We start from the raw sequence: 18262 nt of genomic DNA on the forward strand, positions 1-18262 counted from the left end.
CCACTTCATGGGCTTTTAAGAATGAAGCTTCAGTTGCTCAGATTTGCAAAGCAGCAACTTGGTCTTCTTTGCATACATTTACTAAATTCTACCATTTTGATGTATTTGCCTTTTTGGAAGCAGTTTTTTGGTAGAAAAGTTCTTCAGGCAGCTGTTTCAGTTTGATTCCTCTGCTTATGTTTTAAGTTTTTTCTTTTCAATTATAAGCAAAACTTTATTTTTTTTTGGATGTGGATTTAATTTTTTCAGCGGAAAATGGCTGGTTTTATTTTTATCCCTCCCTCTCTAGTGACTCTTGCGTGGAGTTCCACATCTTGGGTATTTGATATCGCATACGTCACTAGCTCATGGACTCTTGCCAATTACATGAAAGAAAACATAATTTATGTAAAAACTTACCTGATAAATTCATTTCTTTCATATTGGCAAGAGTCCATGAGACCCACCCTTTTTATGGTGGTTATGTTTTTTTGTATAAAGCACAATTATATTTGAGTTCCTTTTGTTGATGCTTTCTACTCTTTTTTTCTATCACCCCACTTCTTGGCTAGTCGTTAAACTGAATTGTGGGTGTGGTGAGGGGTGTATTTATAGGCATTTTAAGGTTTGGTAAACTTTGCACCTCCTGGTAGGATTGTATGCCCCATACGTCACTAGCTCATGGACTCTTGCCAATATGAAAGAAATGAATTTATCAGGTAAATTCTTACATAAATTATGTTTTTCTACGGGTCAAATACACACAAATAAAAACTTCTAATATAATCAATTTTGGCTAAGCAAATATGGTTAAAATATCGGTTAAAAATATATATAAATAAATAATTATTCCTCCTTTGTCCTACAGACTTTAGCACAGTGTGCTTAGCTACACATTTACATATCTCTTCTTTTCACAAAGTTTGTGGGTTCTCGTCACTCACCTTTTTGGTAATACACTTGGTCTTCTCATGTGATGCTCATACAACTAATCCGGACCCAGGGGATTCAGTCTTTTATGAAGTTTATATGCTCCACCGCCCTACTTGTACATCAGTTTTTACTGTGCAAGAATTAACCTGAAAATATTTACAGGTTCTTCTAATGTTCATATCAATGGGAAGTAGCTGTAAAGTAATAAATATCCCAATATGATCAATAACTTAACATGACGTCACATCTACAGCAATGCGTTTCAGCTTTCATTAGTACACATTAGCTTACACATTAGTACACACGACTCTCATACTGTCCTTGTGCGTGACACATTAGTACACATGACTCATACTGTCCTTGTGTGGGACACAGTACACACGACTCATACTGTCCTTGTGTGGGACACATTAGTACACACGACTCTCATACTGTCCTTGTGTGGGACACTTTAGTACACACGACTCTCATACTGTCCTTGTGTGTGACACATTAGTACACACGGCTCATACTGTCCTTTTGTGGGACACATTAGTACACACGACTCTCATACTGTCCTTGTGTGTGACACATTAGTACACACAACTCATACTGTCCTTTTGTGGGACACAGTACACACGACTCATACTGTCCTTGTGTGGGACACATTAGTACACACGACTCTCATACTGTCCTTGTGTGGGACACATTAGTACACACGACTCTCATACTGTCCTTGTGTGTGACACATTAGTACACACGACTCATACTGTCCTTGTGTGGGACACATTAGTACACACGACTCTCATACTGTCCTTGTGTGGGACACATAAGTACACACGACTCATACTGTCCTTGTGTGGGACACATTAGTACACACGACTCTCATACTGTCCTTGTGTGTGACACATTAGTACACACAACTCATACTGTCCTTTTGTGGGACACAGTACACACGACTCATACTGTCCTTGTGTGGGACACATTAGTACACACAACTCATACTGTCCTTTTGTGTGACACATTAGTACACACGACTCATACTGTCCTTGTGTGGGACACATTAGTACACACCACTCTCATACTGTCCTTGTGTGGGACACATTAGTACACACGACTCTCATACTGTACTTGTGTGGGACACATTAGTACACACGACTCATACTGTCCTTGTGTGGGACACATTAGTACACACGACTCTCATACTGTCCTTGTGTGGGACACATTAGTACACACAACTCATACTGTCCTTGTGTGGGCCACATTAGTACACACGACTCATATTGTCTTTGTGCGGGACACATTAGTACACACGACTCTCATACTGTCCTTGTGCGGGACACATTAGTACACACGACTCTCATACTGTCCTTGTGCGGGACACATTAGTACACACGACTCTCATACTGTCCTTGTGCGGGACACATTAGTACACACGACTCATACTGTCCTTGTGTGGGACACATTAGTACACACGACTCTCATACTGTCCTTGTGTGGGACACATTAGTACACACGACTCATACTGTCCTTGTGTGGGCCACATTAGTACACACGACTCATACTGTCTTTGTGCGGGACACTTTAGTACACACGACTCTCATACTGTCCTTGTGTGTGACACATTAGTACACACGACTCTCATACTGTACTTGTGTGGGACACATTAGTACACACGACTCATACTGTCCTTGTGTGGGACACATTAGTACACACGACTCTCATACTGTCCTTGTGTGGGACACATTAGTACACACGACTCATACTGTCCTTGTGCGGGCCACATTAGTACACACGACTGATACTGTCTTTGTGCGGGACACATTAGTACACACGACTCTCATACTGTCCTTGTGCGGGACACATTAGTACACACGACTCTCATACTGTCCTTGTGCGGGACACATTAGTACACACGACTCATACTGTCCTTGTGCGGGACACATTTAGTAAACACGACTCATACTGTCCTTGTGCGTGACACATTAGCACACACAACTCTCATACTGTCCTTTTGTGGGACACATTAGTACACACGACTCATACTGTCCTTGTGCGGGACACATTTAGTACACACGACTCATACTGTCCTTGTGCGTGACACATTAGCACACACAACTCTCATACTGTCCTTTTGTGGGACACATTAGTACACACGACTCATACTGTCCTTGTGCGTGACACATTAGCACACACAACTCTCATACTGTCCTTTTGTGGGACACATTAGTACACACGACTCATACTGTCCTTGTGCGTGACACATTAGCACACACAACTCTCATACTGTCCTTTTGTGGGACACAATACACACGACTCATACTGTCCTTGTGTGGGACACATTAGTACACACGACTCATACTGTCCTTGCGTGGGACACATTAGTACACACGACTCTCATACTGTCCTTGTGTGGGACACATTAGTACACACGACTCATACTGTCCTTTTGTGGGACACATTAGTACACACGACTCTCATACTGTCCTTGTGTGGGACACATTAGTACATATGATTTTGATGCTGTCTTTGTGTGTGACACATTAGTACACACGACTCTCATACTGTCCTTGTGTGTGACACATTAGTACACACGACTCTCATACTGTACTTGTGTGGGACACATTAGTACACACGACTCATACTGTCCTTGTGTGGGACACATTAGTACACACGACTCTCATACTGTCCTTGTGTGGGACACATTAGTACACACGACTCATACTGTCCTTGTGTGGGCCACATTAGTACACACGACTCATATTGTCTTTGTGCGGGACACATTAGTACACACGACTCTCATACTGTTCTTGTGTGGGACACATTAGTACACACGACTCTCATACTGTTCTTGTGTGTGACACATTAGTACACACGACTCTCATACTGTTCTTGTGTGTGACACATTAGTACACACGACTCTCATACTGTTCTTGTGCATGACACATTAGTACACACGACTCTCATACTGTCCTTGTGTGTGACACATTAGTACACACGACTCTCATACTGTACTTGTGTGGGACACATTAGTACACACGACTCATACTGTCCTTGTGTGCGACACATTAGTACACACGACTCTCATACTGACCTTGTGCGTGACACATTAGTACACACGACTCATACTGTCCTTGTGTAGGACACATTAGTACACACGACTCTCATACTGTCCTTGTGTGGGACACATTAGTACACACGACTCTCATACTGTTCTTGTGTGTGACACATTAGTACACACGACTCTCATACTGTTCTTGTGTGTGACACATTAGTACACACGACTCTCATACTGTTCTTGTGCATGACACATTAGTACACACGACTCTCATACTGTCCTTGTGTGGGACACATTAGTGCACACGACTTTGATACTGTCCTTGTGTGGGACACATTAGTGCACACGACTTTGATACTGTCCTTGTGTGTGACACATTAGTACACACAACTTTCATACTGTAGATTACCTAAACTGTATGACCGCCCCTCCACTGGCTTGTGATTTGACAAGGTTTTTGCTATGTTGTAATTTGCTGTATTCTTCTTTGGGAACTTTTTCTCTTGTTAAGTGTATCCAGTCCACGGATCATCCATTACTTGTGGGATATTCTCCTTCCCAACAGGAAGTTGCAAGAGGATCACCCACAGCAGAGCTGCTATATAGCTCCTCCCCTAACTGTCATATCCAGTCATTCTCTTGCAAGCCTCAACCAAGATGGAGGTCGTAAGAGGAGTGTGGTGTTTTATACTTAGTTTATTCTTCAATCGAAAGTTTGTTATTTTTAAATGGTGCCGGAGTGTACTGTTTATCTCAGGCAGTATTTAGAAGAAGAATCTGCCTGCGTTTTCTATGATCTTAGCAGAAGTAACTAAGATCCATGGCTGTTCTCACATATTCTGAGGAGTGAGGTAACTTCAGAGAGGGAATGGCTTGCAGGTTTTCCTGCAATAAGGTATGTGCAGTTAATATTTTTCTAGGGATGGAATTTGCTAGAAAATGCTGCTGATACCGAACTAATGTAAGTAAAGCCTTAAATGCAGTTATAGCGACTGGTATCAGGCTTATTAATAGAGATACATACTCTTATAAAAGTGTATTTTAAAACGTTTGCTGGCATGTTTAATCGTTTTTATATGTATTTGGTGATAAAACTTATTGGGGCCTAGTTTTTTTCCACATGGCTGGTTTGATTTTTGCCTAGTAACAGTTTTCTTAGGCTTTCCACTGTTGCAATATGAGTGGGAAGGGCCTATTTTAGTGTTTTTCTGTGCAGCTAAAAATACTGACAGAGACATTCAGCTTCTTCCTGCATGATCCAGGACATCTCTGGACGGCTCAAAAGGCTTCAAAGTCGTTTTTGAGGGAGGTAAAAAGCCACAGTAGAGCTGTGGCAGTTGTTGTGACTGTTTGAAAAACAAAAAACAAAAAAAAGTTTTTGTCTCTTATTATTCAGTTTTGGGTATTAAGGGGTTAATCATCCATTTGCAAGTGGGTGCAATGCTCTGCTAACTTGTTACATACATTGTAAAAATTTTGTTAGTGTAACTGCCTTTTTTCACTGTTATTTCAAATTTTGACAAAATTTGTGTTTCTTAAAGGTGCAGTAACGTTTTTTATATTGCTTGTAAACTTGTTTAAAGTGTTTTCCAAGCTTGCTAGTCTCATTGCTAGTCTGTTTAAACATGTCTGACACAGAGGAAACTACTTGTTCATTATGTTTGAAAGCCATGGTGGAGCCCATAGGAGAATGTGTACTAAATGTATTGATTTCACCTTAAACAGTAAAGATCAGTCTTTAACTATAAAAGAAATATCACCAGAAGATTCTGACGAGGGGGAAGTTATGCCGACTAACTCTCCCCACGTGTCAGACCCTTCGCCTCCCGCTCAGGGGATGCACGCTAATATGGCGCCAATTACATCAGGGACGCCCATAGCGATTACCTTGCAGGACATGGCTGCAATCATGAATAATACCCTGTCAGAGGTATTATCCAGGTTGCCTGAATTAAGAGGCAAGCGCGATTGCTCTGGGGTTAGGAGAAATACAGAGCGCGCAGATGCTGTAAGGGCCATGTCTGATACTGCGTCACAATATGCAGATCATGAGGACGGAGAGCTTCAGTCTGTGGGTGACATCTCTGATTCGGGGAAACCTGATTCAGAGATTTCTAATTTTAAATTTAAGCTTGAGAACCTCCGTGTGTTGCTTGGGGAGGTATTAGCTGCTCTGAATGACTGTAACACAGTTGCAGTACCAGAGAAATTGTGTAGGCTGGATAAATACTATGTGGTACCGGTGTGTACTGATGTTTTTCCTATACCTAAAAGGCTTACAGAAATTATTAGCAAGGAGTGGGATAGACCGGGGGTGCCTTTTTCCCCACCTCCTATATTTAGAAAAATGTTTCCAATAGACGCCACTACACGGGACTTATGGCAGACGGTCCCTAAGGTGGAGGGAGCAGTTTCTACTTTAGCAAAGCGTACTACTATCCCGGTTGAGGAAAGTTGTGCTTTTTCAGATCCAATGGATAAAAAATTGGAGGGTTACCTTAAGAAAATGTTTATTCAACAAGGTTTTATTTTACAGCCCCTTGCATGCATTGCGCCTGTCACGGCCGCGGCGGCATTCTGGTTTGAGGCCCTGGAAGAGGCCATCCATACAGCTCCATTGACTGAAATTATTGACAAGCTTAGAACACTTAAGCTAGCTAACTCATTTGTTTCTGATGCCATTGTTCATTTGACTAAACTAACGGCTAAGAATTCCGGATTCACCATCCAAGCGCGTAGGGCGCTATGGCTTAAATCCTGGTCAGCTGACGTGACTTCGAAGTCTAAATTACTCAACATTCCTTTCAAGGGGCAGACCTTATTCGGGCCTGGTTTGAAGGAAATTATTGCTGACATTACTGGAGGTAAGGGTCACACCCTTCCTCAGGACAGGGCCAAAGCAAAGGCCAAACAGTCTAATTTTCGTGCCTTTCGAAATTTCAAGGCAGGTGCAGCATCAACTTCCTCCGCTTCAAAACAAGAGGGAACTTTTGCTCAATCTAAGCAGGCCTGGAAACCTAACCAGTCCTGGAACAAAGGCAAGCAGGCCAGAAAGCCTGCTGCTGCCTCTAAGACAGCATGAAGGAACGGCCCCCTATCCGGCGACGGATCTAGTAGGGGGCAGACTTTCTCTCTTCGCCCAGGCGTGGGCAAGAGATGTTCAGGATCCCTGGGCGTTGGAGATCATATCTCAGGGATATCTTCTGGACTTCAAAGCTTCCCCTCCACAAGGGAGATTTCATCTTTCAAGGCTATCTGCAAATCAGATAAAGAAAGAGGCATTCCTACGCTGTGTGCAAGACCTCCTAGTTATGGGAGTGATCCATCCAGTTCCGCGGACGGAACAAGGACAGGGTTTTTATTCAAATCTGTTTGTGGTTCCCAAAAAAGAGGGAACCTTCAGACCAATTTTGGATCTAAAGATCTTAAACAAATTCCTCAGAGTTCCATCTTTCAAAATGGAAACTATTCGGACCATCCTACCCATGATCCAAGAAGGTCAGTACATGACCACAGTGGACTTAAAGGATGCCTACCTTCACATACCGATTCACAAAGATCATCATCGGTTTCTAAGGTTTGCCTTTCTAGACAGGCATTACCAATTTGTAGCATTTCCCTTCGGGTTGGCTACAGCCCCGAGAATCTTTACAAAGGTTCTGGGCTCACTTCTGGCGGTTCTAAGACCGCGAGGCATAGCGGTGGCTCCGTATCTAGACGACATCCTGATACAGGCGTCAAGCTTTCAAGTTGCCAAGTCTCATACAGAGATAGTTCTGGCATTTCTGAGGTCGCACGGGTGGAAAGTGAACGAGGAAAAGAGTTCTCTATCCCCACTCACAAGAGTCTCCTTCTTAGGGACTCTTATAGATTCTGTAGAAATGAAAATTTACCTGACGGAGTCCAGGTTATCAAAACTTCTAAATGCTTGCCGTGTTCTTCACTCCATTTTGCGCCCTTTGGTAGCTCAGTGTATGGAGGTAATCGGCTTAATGGTAGTGGCAATGGACATAGTGCCATTTGTGCGCCTTCATCTCAGACCGCTGCAATTATGCATGCTGAGTCAGTGGAATGGGGATTACACAGATTTGTCCCCTCTGCTAAATCTGGATCAAGAGACCAGAGATTCTCTTCTCTGGTGGTTGTTTCGGGTACACCTGTCCAAGGGTATGACCTTTCGCAGGCCAGATTGGACAATTGTAACAACAGATGCCAGCCTTCTAGGTTGGGGTGCAGTCTGGAATTCCGTGAAGGCACAGGGATCGTGGACTCAGGAGGAGAAACTCCTTCCAATAAATATTCTGGAGTTAAGAGCGATATTCAATGCTCTTCTGGCTTGGCCTCAGTTAGCAACACTGAGGTTCATCAGATTTCAGTCGGACAACATCACGACTGTGGCTTACATCAACCATCAAGGGGGAACCAGGAGTTCCCTAGCGATGTTAGAAGTCTCAAAATTAATTTGCTGGGCAGAGTACCACTCTTGCCACCTGTCAGCAATCCATATCCCAGGCGTGGAGAACTGGGAGGCGGATTTTCTAAGTCGTCAGACTTTCCATCCGGGGGAGTGGGAACTCCATCCGGAGGTGTTTGCTCAGTTGATTCATCGTTGGGGCAAACCAGAGTTGGATCTCATGGCGTCTCGCCAGAACGCCAAGCTTCCTTGTTACGGATCCAGGTCCAGGGACCCAGAAGCGACGCTGAGAGATGCGCTAGCAGCGCCTTGGTTCTTCAACCTGGCTTATGTGTTTCCACCGTTTCCTCTGCTCCCTCAACTGATTGCCAAAATCAAACAGGAGAGAGCATCGGTGATTCTGATAGCACCTGCGTGGCCACGCAGGACTTGGTATGCAGACCTAGTGGACATGTCATCCTTTCCACCATGGACTCTGCCTCTAAGAAAGGACCTTCTGATACAAGGTCCTTTCAATCATCCAAATCTAATTTCTCTGAGACTGACTGCATGGAGATTGAACGCTTGATTCTATCAAAGCGTGGCTTCTCCAAGTCAGTCATTGATACTTTAATACAGGCACGAAAGCCTGTTACCAGGAAAATCTACCACAAGATATGGAGTAAATATCTTTATTGGTGTGAATCCAAGACTTACTCATGGAGTAAAGTTAGGATTCCTAGAATATTGTCTTTTCTCCAAGAGGGCTTGGACAAAGGATTATCAGCTAGTTCCTTAAAGGGACAGATTTCTGCTCTGTCTATTCTTTTGCACAAGCGTCTGGCAGAGGTTCCAGACATCCAGGCATTTTGCCAGGCTTTGGTTAGATTTAAGCCTGTGTTTAAACCTGTTGCTCCCCCGTGGAGCTTAAACTTGGTTCTTAAGGTTCTTCAAGGAGTTCCGTTTGAACCCCTTCATTCCATTGATATTAAACTTTTATCTTGGAAAGTTCTGTTTTTGATGGCTATTTCCTCGGCTCGGAGAGTCTCTGAGCTATCTGCCTTACAATGTGATTCTCCCTATCTGATTTTTCATGCAGATAAGGTAGTTCTGCGTACCAAACCTGGGTTTTTACCTAAGTTGGTTTCTAACAAGAATATCAATCAAGAGATTGTTGTTCCATCGTTGTGCCCTAATCCTTCTTCAAAGAAGGAACGTCTTTTACATAATCTGGACGTAGTCCGTGCCTTGAAGTTTTACTTACAAGCTACTAAGGATTTTCGTCAAACATCTTTCCTGTTTGTCGTTTATTCTGGACAGAGGAGAGGTCAAAAAGCTTCGGCAACCTCTTTCCTTTTGGCTTCGGAGCTTAATAAGCCTAGCCTATGAGACTGCTGGACAGCAGCCCCCTGAAAGGATTACAGCTCATTCTACTAGAGCTGTGGCTTCCACCTGGGCCTTCAAAAATGAGGCCTCTGTTGAACAGATTTGCAAGGCTGCGACTTGGTCTTTGCTTCACACTTTTTCAAAATTTTACAAATTTGATACTTTTGCTTCTTCGGAGGCTGTGTTTGGGAGAAAGGTTCTTCAGGCAGTGGTTGCTTCTGCTTAATCCTGCCTTGTCCCTCCCATCATCCGTGTACTTTAGCTTTGGTATTGGTATCCCACAAGTAATGGATGATCCGTGGACTGGATACACTTAACAAGAGAAAACATAATTTATGCTTACCTGATAAATTTATTTCTCTTGTAGTGTATCCAGTCCATGGCCCGCCCTGTCCTTTTAAGGCAGGTCTAAATTTTAATTAAACTACAGTCACCACTGCACCCTATGGTTTCTCCTTTCTCTGTTTGTTTTCGGTCGAATGACTGGATATGACAGTTAGGGGAGGAGCTATATAGCAGCTCTGCTGTGGGTGATCCTCTTGCAACTTCCTGTTGGGAAGGAGAATATCCCACAAGTAATGGATGATCCGTGGACTGGATACACTACAAGAGAAATAAATTTATCAGGTAAGCATAAATTATGTTTTTTTATTTTTGCAGGTGTCAGTCCCCCCCGGAGCCCTTGACTGTTGGGTTTTCCTCAGCTGCCTGGAAGTACTGCAGAGAATTGAGGGGTGCTGTGAGCAGGCTCAAATCGATGCCAATATCTCTCATATGGTCGGACTCTGGAGCTATGCCACAGAGAAGGTGTGAGAGTGTGCCAGTCCCTGTGTCAGAACTCGAAACTGTCTGTGTAAATGTGTGTGTGTGTGTGTGTATACAGTATGTAAATGTATTTTTGTGTTTGTATGCGTATATGTATGTTTATGTGTGTATAGATATGTGTGTGCACGTATATGTATGTTTATGTTTATATGAGTGCTTGTGTGTATGTATGGGTGGGTTATTTTTTGTGTGTGTGCACGTACCCACGCTTTTGTATGTGTGCTTACACATTTTTTTAAATATTTTATTTTATTTTTTCATGTGACAACACTGAAGAATTAACACTTGTAAAGTAGTGAGTGTACAGCCTGTATAACAGTGTAAATTTGCTGTCCCCTCAAAATAACTCAACACACAGCCATTAATGTCTAAACCGTTGGCAACAAAAGTGAGTACACCCCTAAATGGAAATGTCCAAATTGGGCCCAAAGTGTCAATATTTTATGTGGCCACCATGATTCTCCAGCACTGCCTTAACCCTCTTGGGCATGTAGTTCACCAGAGCTTCACAGGTTGCCACTGGAGTCATCTTCCACTCCTCTATGACAACATCACAGAGCTAGTGGATGTTAGAGACCTTGCGCTCCCCCTCCTTCCGTTTGAGGATGCCCCACAGATGCTCAATAGGGTTTAGGTCTGGAGACATGCTTGGCCAGTCCATCACCTTTACCCTCATCTTCTTTAGCAAGGCAGGGGTATTCTTGGAGGTGTGTTTGGGGTCGTTATCATGTTGGAATACTGCCCTGCGGCCCAGTCTCCGAAGGGAGGGGATCATGCTCCGCTTCAGTATTTCACAGTACATGTTGTCATTCATGGTTCCCTTAATGAACTGTAGCTCAGACCATGACACTGCCACCACCATGCTTGACTGTAGGCGAGACACACTTGTCTTTGTACTCCTCACCTGATTCCTGCCACACACGCTTAACACCATATGAACCAAATATGTTTATCTTGGTCTCATCAGACCACAGGACATGGTTCCAGTAATCTGTGTCCTTAGTCTGCTTGTCTTCAGCAAACTGTTTGCGGGCTTTCTTGTGCATCATCTTTAGAAGAGGCTTCCTTCTGGGACGACAGCCATGCAGACCAGTGTGTAACGTATGGTCTGAGCACTGACAGGCTAACCCCCCACCCCTTCAACCTCTGCAGCAATGCTGGCAACACTCATATATCTATTTCCCAAAGACAACCTCTGGATATGACGCTGAGCATGTGCACTTAAATTCTTTGGTCAACCATGGTGAGGCCTGTTCTGAGTGGAACCTGTCCTGTGAAATTGCTGTATGGTCTTGCCCACCATGCTGCAGTTCAGTTTTAGGGTCTTGGCAATCTTCTTATAGCCTAGGCCATCTTTATGCAGAACATCAATTTTTTTCCATCTTTATATGAGGAGAGTCCACGGCTTCATTCCTTACTTGTGGGAATCCAGAACCTGGCCACCCAGGAGGAGGCAAAGACACCAAAGCCAAAGGCTTTAATACCTCCCCCACTCCCCTCATCCCCCAGTCATTCTTTGCCTTTCGTCACAGGAGAATGGCAGAGAAGTGTCGGAAGATTCGGAGTAGTCTCTTATGGAGGGTAGTACTCTTCGCTATGAGACTGGAGTTTTAGGTAGTCTCTCAGTGAGAGCATTGTTGAATGTTAGGGTCTGGAGATGCAGGGAGAGTCTTTCTGCGAAACCATCCAGCCTCGTATTAACAACTCCTAAGCCACCAGTGTTGACGAGTTTCACTTTCTGCTTCTATCACTCAAGTCCATGTCAGGTGCGATGCTACATGACTGTCAAACTTGAGAGGATGTGTGTCTGTTCCACGGCGATGATTCCGGTAAGAACGTTTCATTTTATCTCATATGATAACACAAGAAGACAGGGTCACAGTGTGACTTCTTTATCTGTATGGAATCAAGGGTTAATATCTCCGGAAGGGGATTATTGAACAGGGGGGATTTATACATAATTTGCTTTATTATGTTTTATGCTGCGACATGTGTGAGATGAGGCTCTGGCAGATGTGGGAACATTCAGGTTTTTTCTTTTGTTTTGGATAACTGCGCTGCCTGTTAGTTTAGCGCGCTTTTCTTCCTGCAGCAGGGGCGGTCCTGTATGGCACTCCATGTGACCAGATGTAGCCTCATTAACTTCCTCTTTCCTGACCCTGCGGTTTACAGGAGACAAAGCGGTTTCTCTGTGGGGCCTATACCATTGGGGGTATAAAGGTGCCATTTATTTTTTCTGTAGTCCATCGTAAAAACGCAAGCTATAGAGGACTCTGATGCGTTAGAGGGTACTCCCTCTTTACCCAAATCTAATACCTGTTTTTATTGTGAGGAGGCTAAGGTATATCAGCCTGCTCAATTATGTTCCACATGCCTTGATAAAGTACTTATATCTAAAAGTACCAAGATGTTTAGTACCACTGAGTCGTCCACCTCTGAGGGGTCTCCGTCCTGCGAGGTGCGTTCCCTGCAATCATCTCCTATTACACATGCAGCTCCCCATTGCACTACTAATCCTCCTTCGGGAGGGGCCTTCTTACCGCCAGACTTTTCTGAACAATTGCAAACTGTAGTGTCTGCGGCCTTTAGTGCTTTACCTCGCACTGCTAAGCGCAAGCGAAAGGTTAAATACTGCTATCCTTCCCAGGGGTCATCTACCAATTTGTTGGATTTATCTGATACTAGATTATCCGCCGATGAAGACGCCTCTGATACTTCAGAGGAGGCTCTTTCTGGGTTGGAATCGGCTGCCTCTAAGCCTCCGGCTGCGGTAGAACCAGACTTTAGATTTAGGGTAGAGCACTTACTCTTTCTGTTAAAGGAAGTGTTGGCTAAGTTTACCCGAGGAACCTTCTATTCCTAAGCTTGATAAGGTTTATGAGGACCGGGTGGTACCACAAACTTTCCCGGTTCCCGTAAAGATGACAAATATTATTAAGAATGAATGGGAAAGACTTGGATCCTCTTTTTCCCCTTCTTCTTCTTTTAAGAAATTGTTCCAGGTTCCTGACTCCCAATTAGAGTTGTGGGGGTCTGTCCCTAAGGGGATGGAGCTATCTCCACGCTTGCTAAGCACACCACTATCCCGCTTGATTATAGTTCGTCGTTTAAGGAGCCCATGGAATTAGAAGCTAGAAACTCTGTTAAGAAAAATGTTTCAGCACATATGATTTTTATTTCAACTGGCAGCGGCGAATGCTGCGGTGGTTGGAGCCGCTACCTATTGGTGTGACTCTCTGTCGAAGATGATCAAGGTGGAAACTCCCCTCTGTGAAATCCAGGAAAGAATTAAGGCCTGGAGGGTAGCTAATTTGTTTATTTCTGATGCAAATATGCAGATTTGCTTTTCTTTTCTAGCCCGTAGGGCTCTATGGTTGAAGTCTTGGTCTGCTGACAGGACTTCAAAATCTAGATTGCTTTCCCTCCCATTTAAGGGGAAAGTTATTTTCGGTCCAGGACTGGACTCGTATCCACAGTCACGGGGGCAAGGGTACCTTTTTACCGCAGGATAAAAAGAATAAAGCTAAAGGCCAGGGTCCTCATTCTCATCCCTTTCTTTCGGATAAGTCCCAATGCCAGCAGCCCTCCGCGAAACCTGATCAGTCCAAGGGAACTTGGAAACCGTCTCAATCTTGGAACAAATCCAAACTGAACAAGAAGCCCGCCGAGACAAAATCGGCATGAAGGGACAGCCCCCGATCTGTCATTGGATCGTGTTGGGGCAGACTATCTCTCTTTGTGGATGCTTGGTTGGGAGACGTGCAAGACCCTTGGGTTCTGGAGGTCATTTCCCAGGGTTACAGGATAGGTTTCAAATCTCATCCACCCAGGGGCAGATACCTCTTATTAATCCTGTCTTCAAGACCAGAAAAACAAGATGCCTTTCTAGGGTGCGTGAGGGATCTCTCCTCCTCCCTAGGAGTCATTGTGCCAGTACCTCTAGCAGAGAGAGGTCTGGGATACTACTCAAACCTTTTTGTGGTCCCAAGAAGGAGGGTACTTTTCGCCTGATTCTAGACCTAAAGATTCTAGACTTAAAGTTTCTGTCGGTGCCATTATTCAAGATGGAGACAATAAGGTCTATTCTGCCCTTAGTTCAAGAGGGACAGTTCATGACCACTGTCACGAAAACCTCAGGATTTAGCTAAGAAGGGGTTAATTCTGTGTAGCTTGAACTCAAAACAGTTATTTGTTTTCAAGAAGAATTGTGACTTGTGTTTTCTTTGAACTGCCAGGAGTCTCCTAAATAGCCCCACCAAATGTTATTGTGTATGCATTGAGTTATAAAGCCACTCAAGCTCTTAGTCCCAGAGATACACAGGATAAAGTTTATGGCTTAGGCTGTCAATAGAATCCATGATGCAAAACAGGCCCTTCATCACCAAAAACTGACCAGGTCACTGAAAGGACATTGATATATTATGTACATATGTGTGTTAAAACTGTTATAACCTTAAAGGAAGGTAAATATGACAACCTATGGCATATTTGATATCAAACCGATTCTCCCAATAAAACTAAAAGGTCAATTTCCAAAGGCTAAAACTCAGTGCATTATATAGTCACACATTGCAAACAGTCCCCTTCCCTATTCTCTGTTTTTCTTTTCTATTTTATTTTTGCTATGGAGGCATACGAGCAGCGATCTAAAGAGGCACTTATGCTCCTATGCCAGGAGCGGGATATTCCAACTCGTTCAAAGAACAAAGATTTACTAATACAAGCTCTTGTTGAATATAACAACAGCCAAATCACTCCAGTTGAAGTCTCAGGAGAGATGTCTGCAGCTGGGGGCAGCGATTCATCAGGATCTGGGGATCCCTTGGACTGTTAATTGCAAACTGTTCTTAAACATATGGGCTCAGTGGATGCAAGTTTGCGCATGGAACTGATTACAAAGTTTTATGAAAGACAGGCTGCTGTGGCTGAGGGACAGGCGTCTCTGGCAGCTGAGAGAGAGGCTGATGAATGACAGGCTGCTGTGGCTGAGAGACAGGCGTCTCTGGCAGCTGAGAGAGAGGCTCTGGCAGCTGAAAGACAGGCTGCTGAACGACAGGCGGAGAGAGAGTATCAGCTACAGCTTGCACGGTTGGAGAGAGGGATGGTCTCACCTGTTTTTAGTGAACTTAGAGACTCACCTGCTCCCAGAGTGCGTGCAGAGAATTTTCCCACTCTGGAGAAAGATGGAGATGTGGATGTATTCCTGCGTAGCTTTGAGAAAGTTTGCAGACAGTTCCAGCTTCCAAGGGAGCAGTGGGCCTAGTACCTTACCCCTGGCCTGAAAGGTCCTGCACTGGAGGCGTTTGCTGAACTACCCCCAGAGTTTGATCAGGACTATGATTCCATTAAAGCTGCCCTGCAGAGGAGATATAATCTTACTCCTGAGGTGTACAGAAAGAAATTCCGTTCTCTGCAGAAAGGTTTGTCAGAGAGCTATACTGCAGCTGTTGGGAACTTGATGACAGCCTTTAAACAGTGGGTCAGAGGATTAAAAGTTGCCACTATGGAGGAGCTGGAAGATTTGATTGTGAAGAAGCAATTTATGCAGCTGTGCCCAGCCGGAGTTCAAGAATGGGTGTTGGATCGGAAGCCCATAACAGCATTGGAAGCTGGTGAGCTGGCTGATTTTTACACAGCCAACAGGTCACCAGGGAATGGGAGAAAAACCTTTTCTAAGGGGGGATCCACCTGGAATGGAGCTGCTGCACGACCCCCCTTCACAAAACCTGCTGTGCCTTTATCTAGTGTGTCTGCTCCCTCTGGGAAAGGAGGGGTGAGTGCTGCATCTGGGCAGGGGGATACCCGCAGATGTTTTGCTTGCAACAAAGTGGGCCACATCAGCTCCACTTGCCCAGAGAGGATTAACTTGGAGCCATCAGCTGGAGGGGGTAATCCCTCAGAAGTACCAGCATCTGTTTTGTTTGTTACCTGTCCAGAGGAAAACAACCATGAGAACTTGCAACCTGTGACTGTTGGAGACAAGGTAACCTTGGGGTTGAGGGACACGGGTGCAGAAGTGACTATGGTGCGTCCAAAGCTAGTGAACTCTGAGAACATTATCCCTGGAAAGACTCTAGCAGTTAAAGGGATTGGGGAATGAAACTTGCAGTGCCTATGGCACGTGTATATCTTGATTGGGGAGCGGGGAGAGGTTTAAGAAATGTGGGGGTATCTGAAAATATTCCTAATGATGTGTTACTGGGTACTGATTTGGGTAGATTGTTATCTCTTTATGTGCCTGACAATGCTACATGTGACCTAGTGACATTAGTTGCAGACCCTTATGTGGAAAGGGCTGTGTGTAAAAATGCTCAGAGACATTATGACCAGGAGGGAGGACAGCGTGCATGTGTGCGAAGTGCTGTGCCTGAACTGGAGGTGTCTGTGCTGAGAGGTGAACCTGTAAGAGGAGAAACGGATGGGGGAGAAAGGCAGATAGACTGTGTGGGTCTGTCTGTGCCTGAACCGAGTTTACCTGTACAGGGAGAAACTGTCTGTGAAAGGAGGCAGATGAGGGATGAGTGTCTGTCTGTGATTGAATCAGTGGATTCTATAGAAGGAGGTGAGATTGACGGGGGAGAGAATGACTGGGTGACTGGGCCGCTGGATGATGTGTGCCAGTCTGTGGCAGGGACAATTCCGTGCCCTGTGAAAAGACACAATAGTTGGGATAAATGGCAGAAGGAAGATGTGTGCTTGTCTGCACCAGGGTCAAAAGGATCCCAGATTCTGTGTGAGGATGCAAAGTGGCAGACTGACTGTGAGAGAGAGCAGGGGGGCAAGCTAGCCCACTCTATGACAGAAGCAGCAAAGCCACAGATTTCAGAGTGTGTGGGGGAGGAGGGTACAGGATACTCTTTGAGGGACCCCCAGAGTGAGTGTGAAAGATTTTGGGTGACAGAGACCCCAGTACCCTCAGCTGTGACCTATAAACAGACTGCACAGGCTAGGGGACAGAGACTGACACAGACTGCAGGCACGGGGGGGGGGTTTACAGAGAAGTGTATTTACACAGCCCCACAGTGCCAGTCAGCAAATACAGTGGTAGGCGTGCAGGCTCAGCAGCTGGGACCCACAGTGAAGAGGAGGGGGGGAGTTAGTCAACCCCCTACCAACCATAACAGAGTGCAGGAGTACAGAAATTCTACTCCAGTGGGAGGGCAAGAGCCCATGGTAGTTAAGCAGCAACTGACAGCACACTATGTTCAGAGAGCACACCATAGGTAGCAAGACACTAGGTTTCACAGGCACCTCTGTAACAGGGGATGATGTGTTATTCAGGGATAAGATGCAAGCCTTATTTTGGGAGGTACCTGCAAAACCCAGAGATGCCATATTTGCACAAAAACAGTTGCAGGAGTTTACTGCCAGAGAGGGAGTATATGAGATGGGGCAAAATGTTCTGGTACTAACACCCATGAGGCAGAACCAGCTACAGGCTGCATGGGAGGGGCCCTGCAATATATTCAATCAGTTGGGTAGAGCAACTAGTGTGTCAATTTTAAAAGGAGGGCATCCTGCTGCCAAAACTGCTATGTGCAATTTGTTTGGCAATGGCGTTATCACCGCAAGGGGAAGTCCCCTTTGATACACATCGGGAGTGGCTTGTAGCCACCCCCTTTTGCGTCTCTTATTGGGGGAGGTGTCACGAAAACCTCAGGATTTAGCTAAGAAGGGGTTAATTCTGTGTAGCTTGAACTCAAAACAGT

At 44.7% G+C, this 18262-nt stretch overlaps 1 protein-coding gene across 1 annotated transcript in view; it reads left to right on the top strand.

Moving 5' to 3' along the window:
• TRAPPC10 (trafficking protein particle complex subunit 10) overlaps positions 1 to 18262 on the top strand; it is an 837250-nt gene that overhangs the window by 238517 nt on the left and 580471 nt on the right. The window contains exon 8 of the mRNA XM_053705118.1: positions 10389 to 10535. Within this exon, the coding sequence (XP_053561093.1) occupies positions 10389 to 10535 (147 nt within the window). The remainder of the gene's footprint in view (positions 1 to 10388; positions 10536 to 18262) is intronic.

The sequence above is a fragment of the Bombina bombina genome, chromosome 3 (assembly GCF_027579735.1).
Source record: "Bombina bombina isolate aBomBom1 chromosome 3, aBomBom1.pri, whole genome shotgun sequence".
Taxonomy (NCBI): domain Eukaryota; kingdom Metazoa; phylum Chordata; class Amphibia; order Anura; family Bombinatoridae; genus Bombina; species Bombina bombina.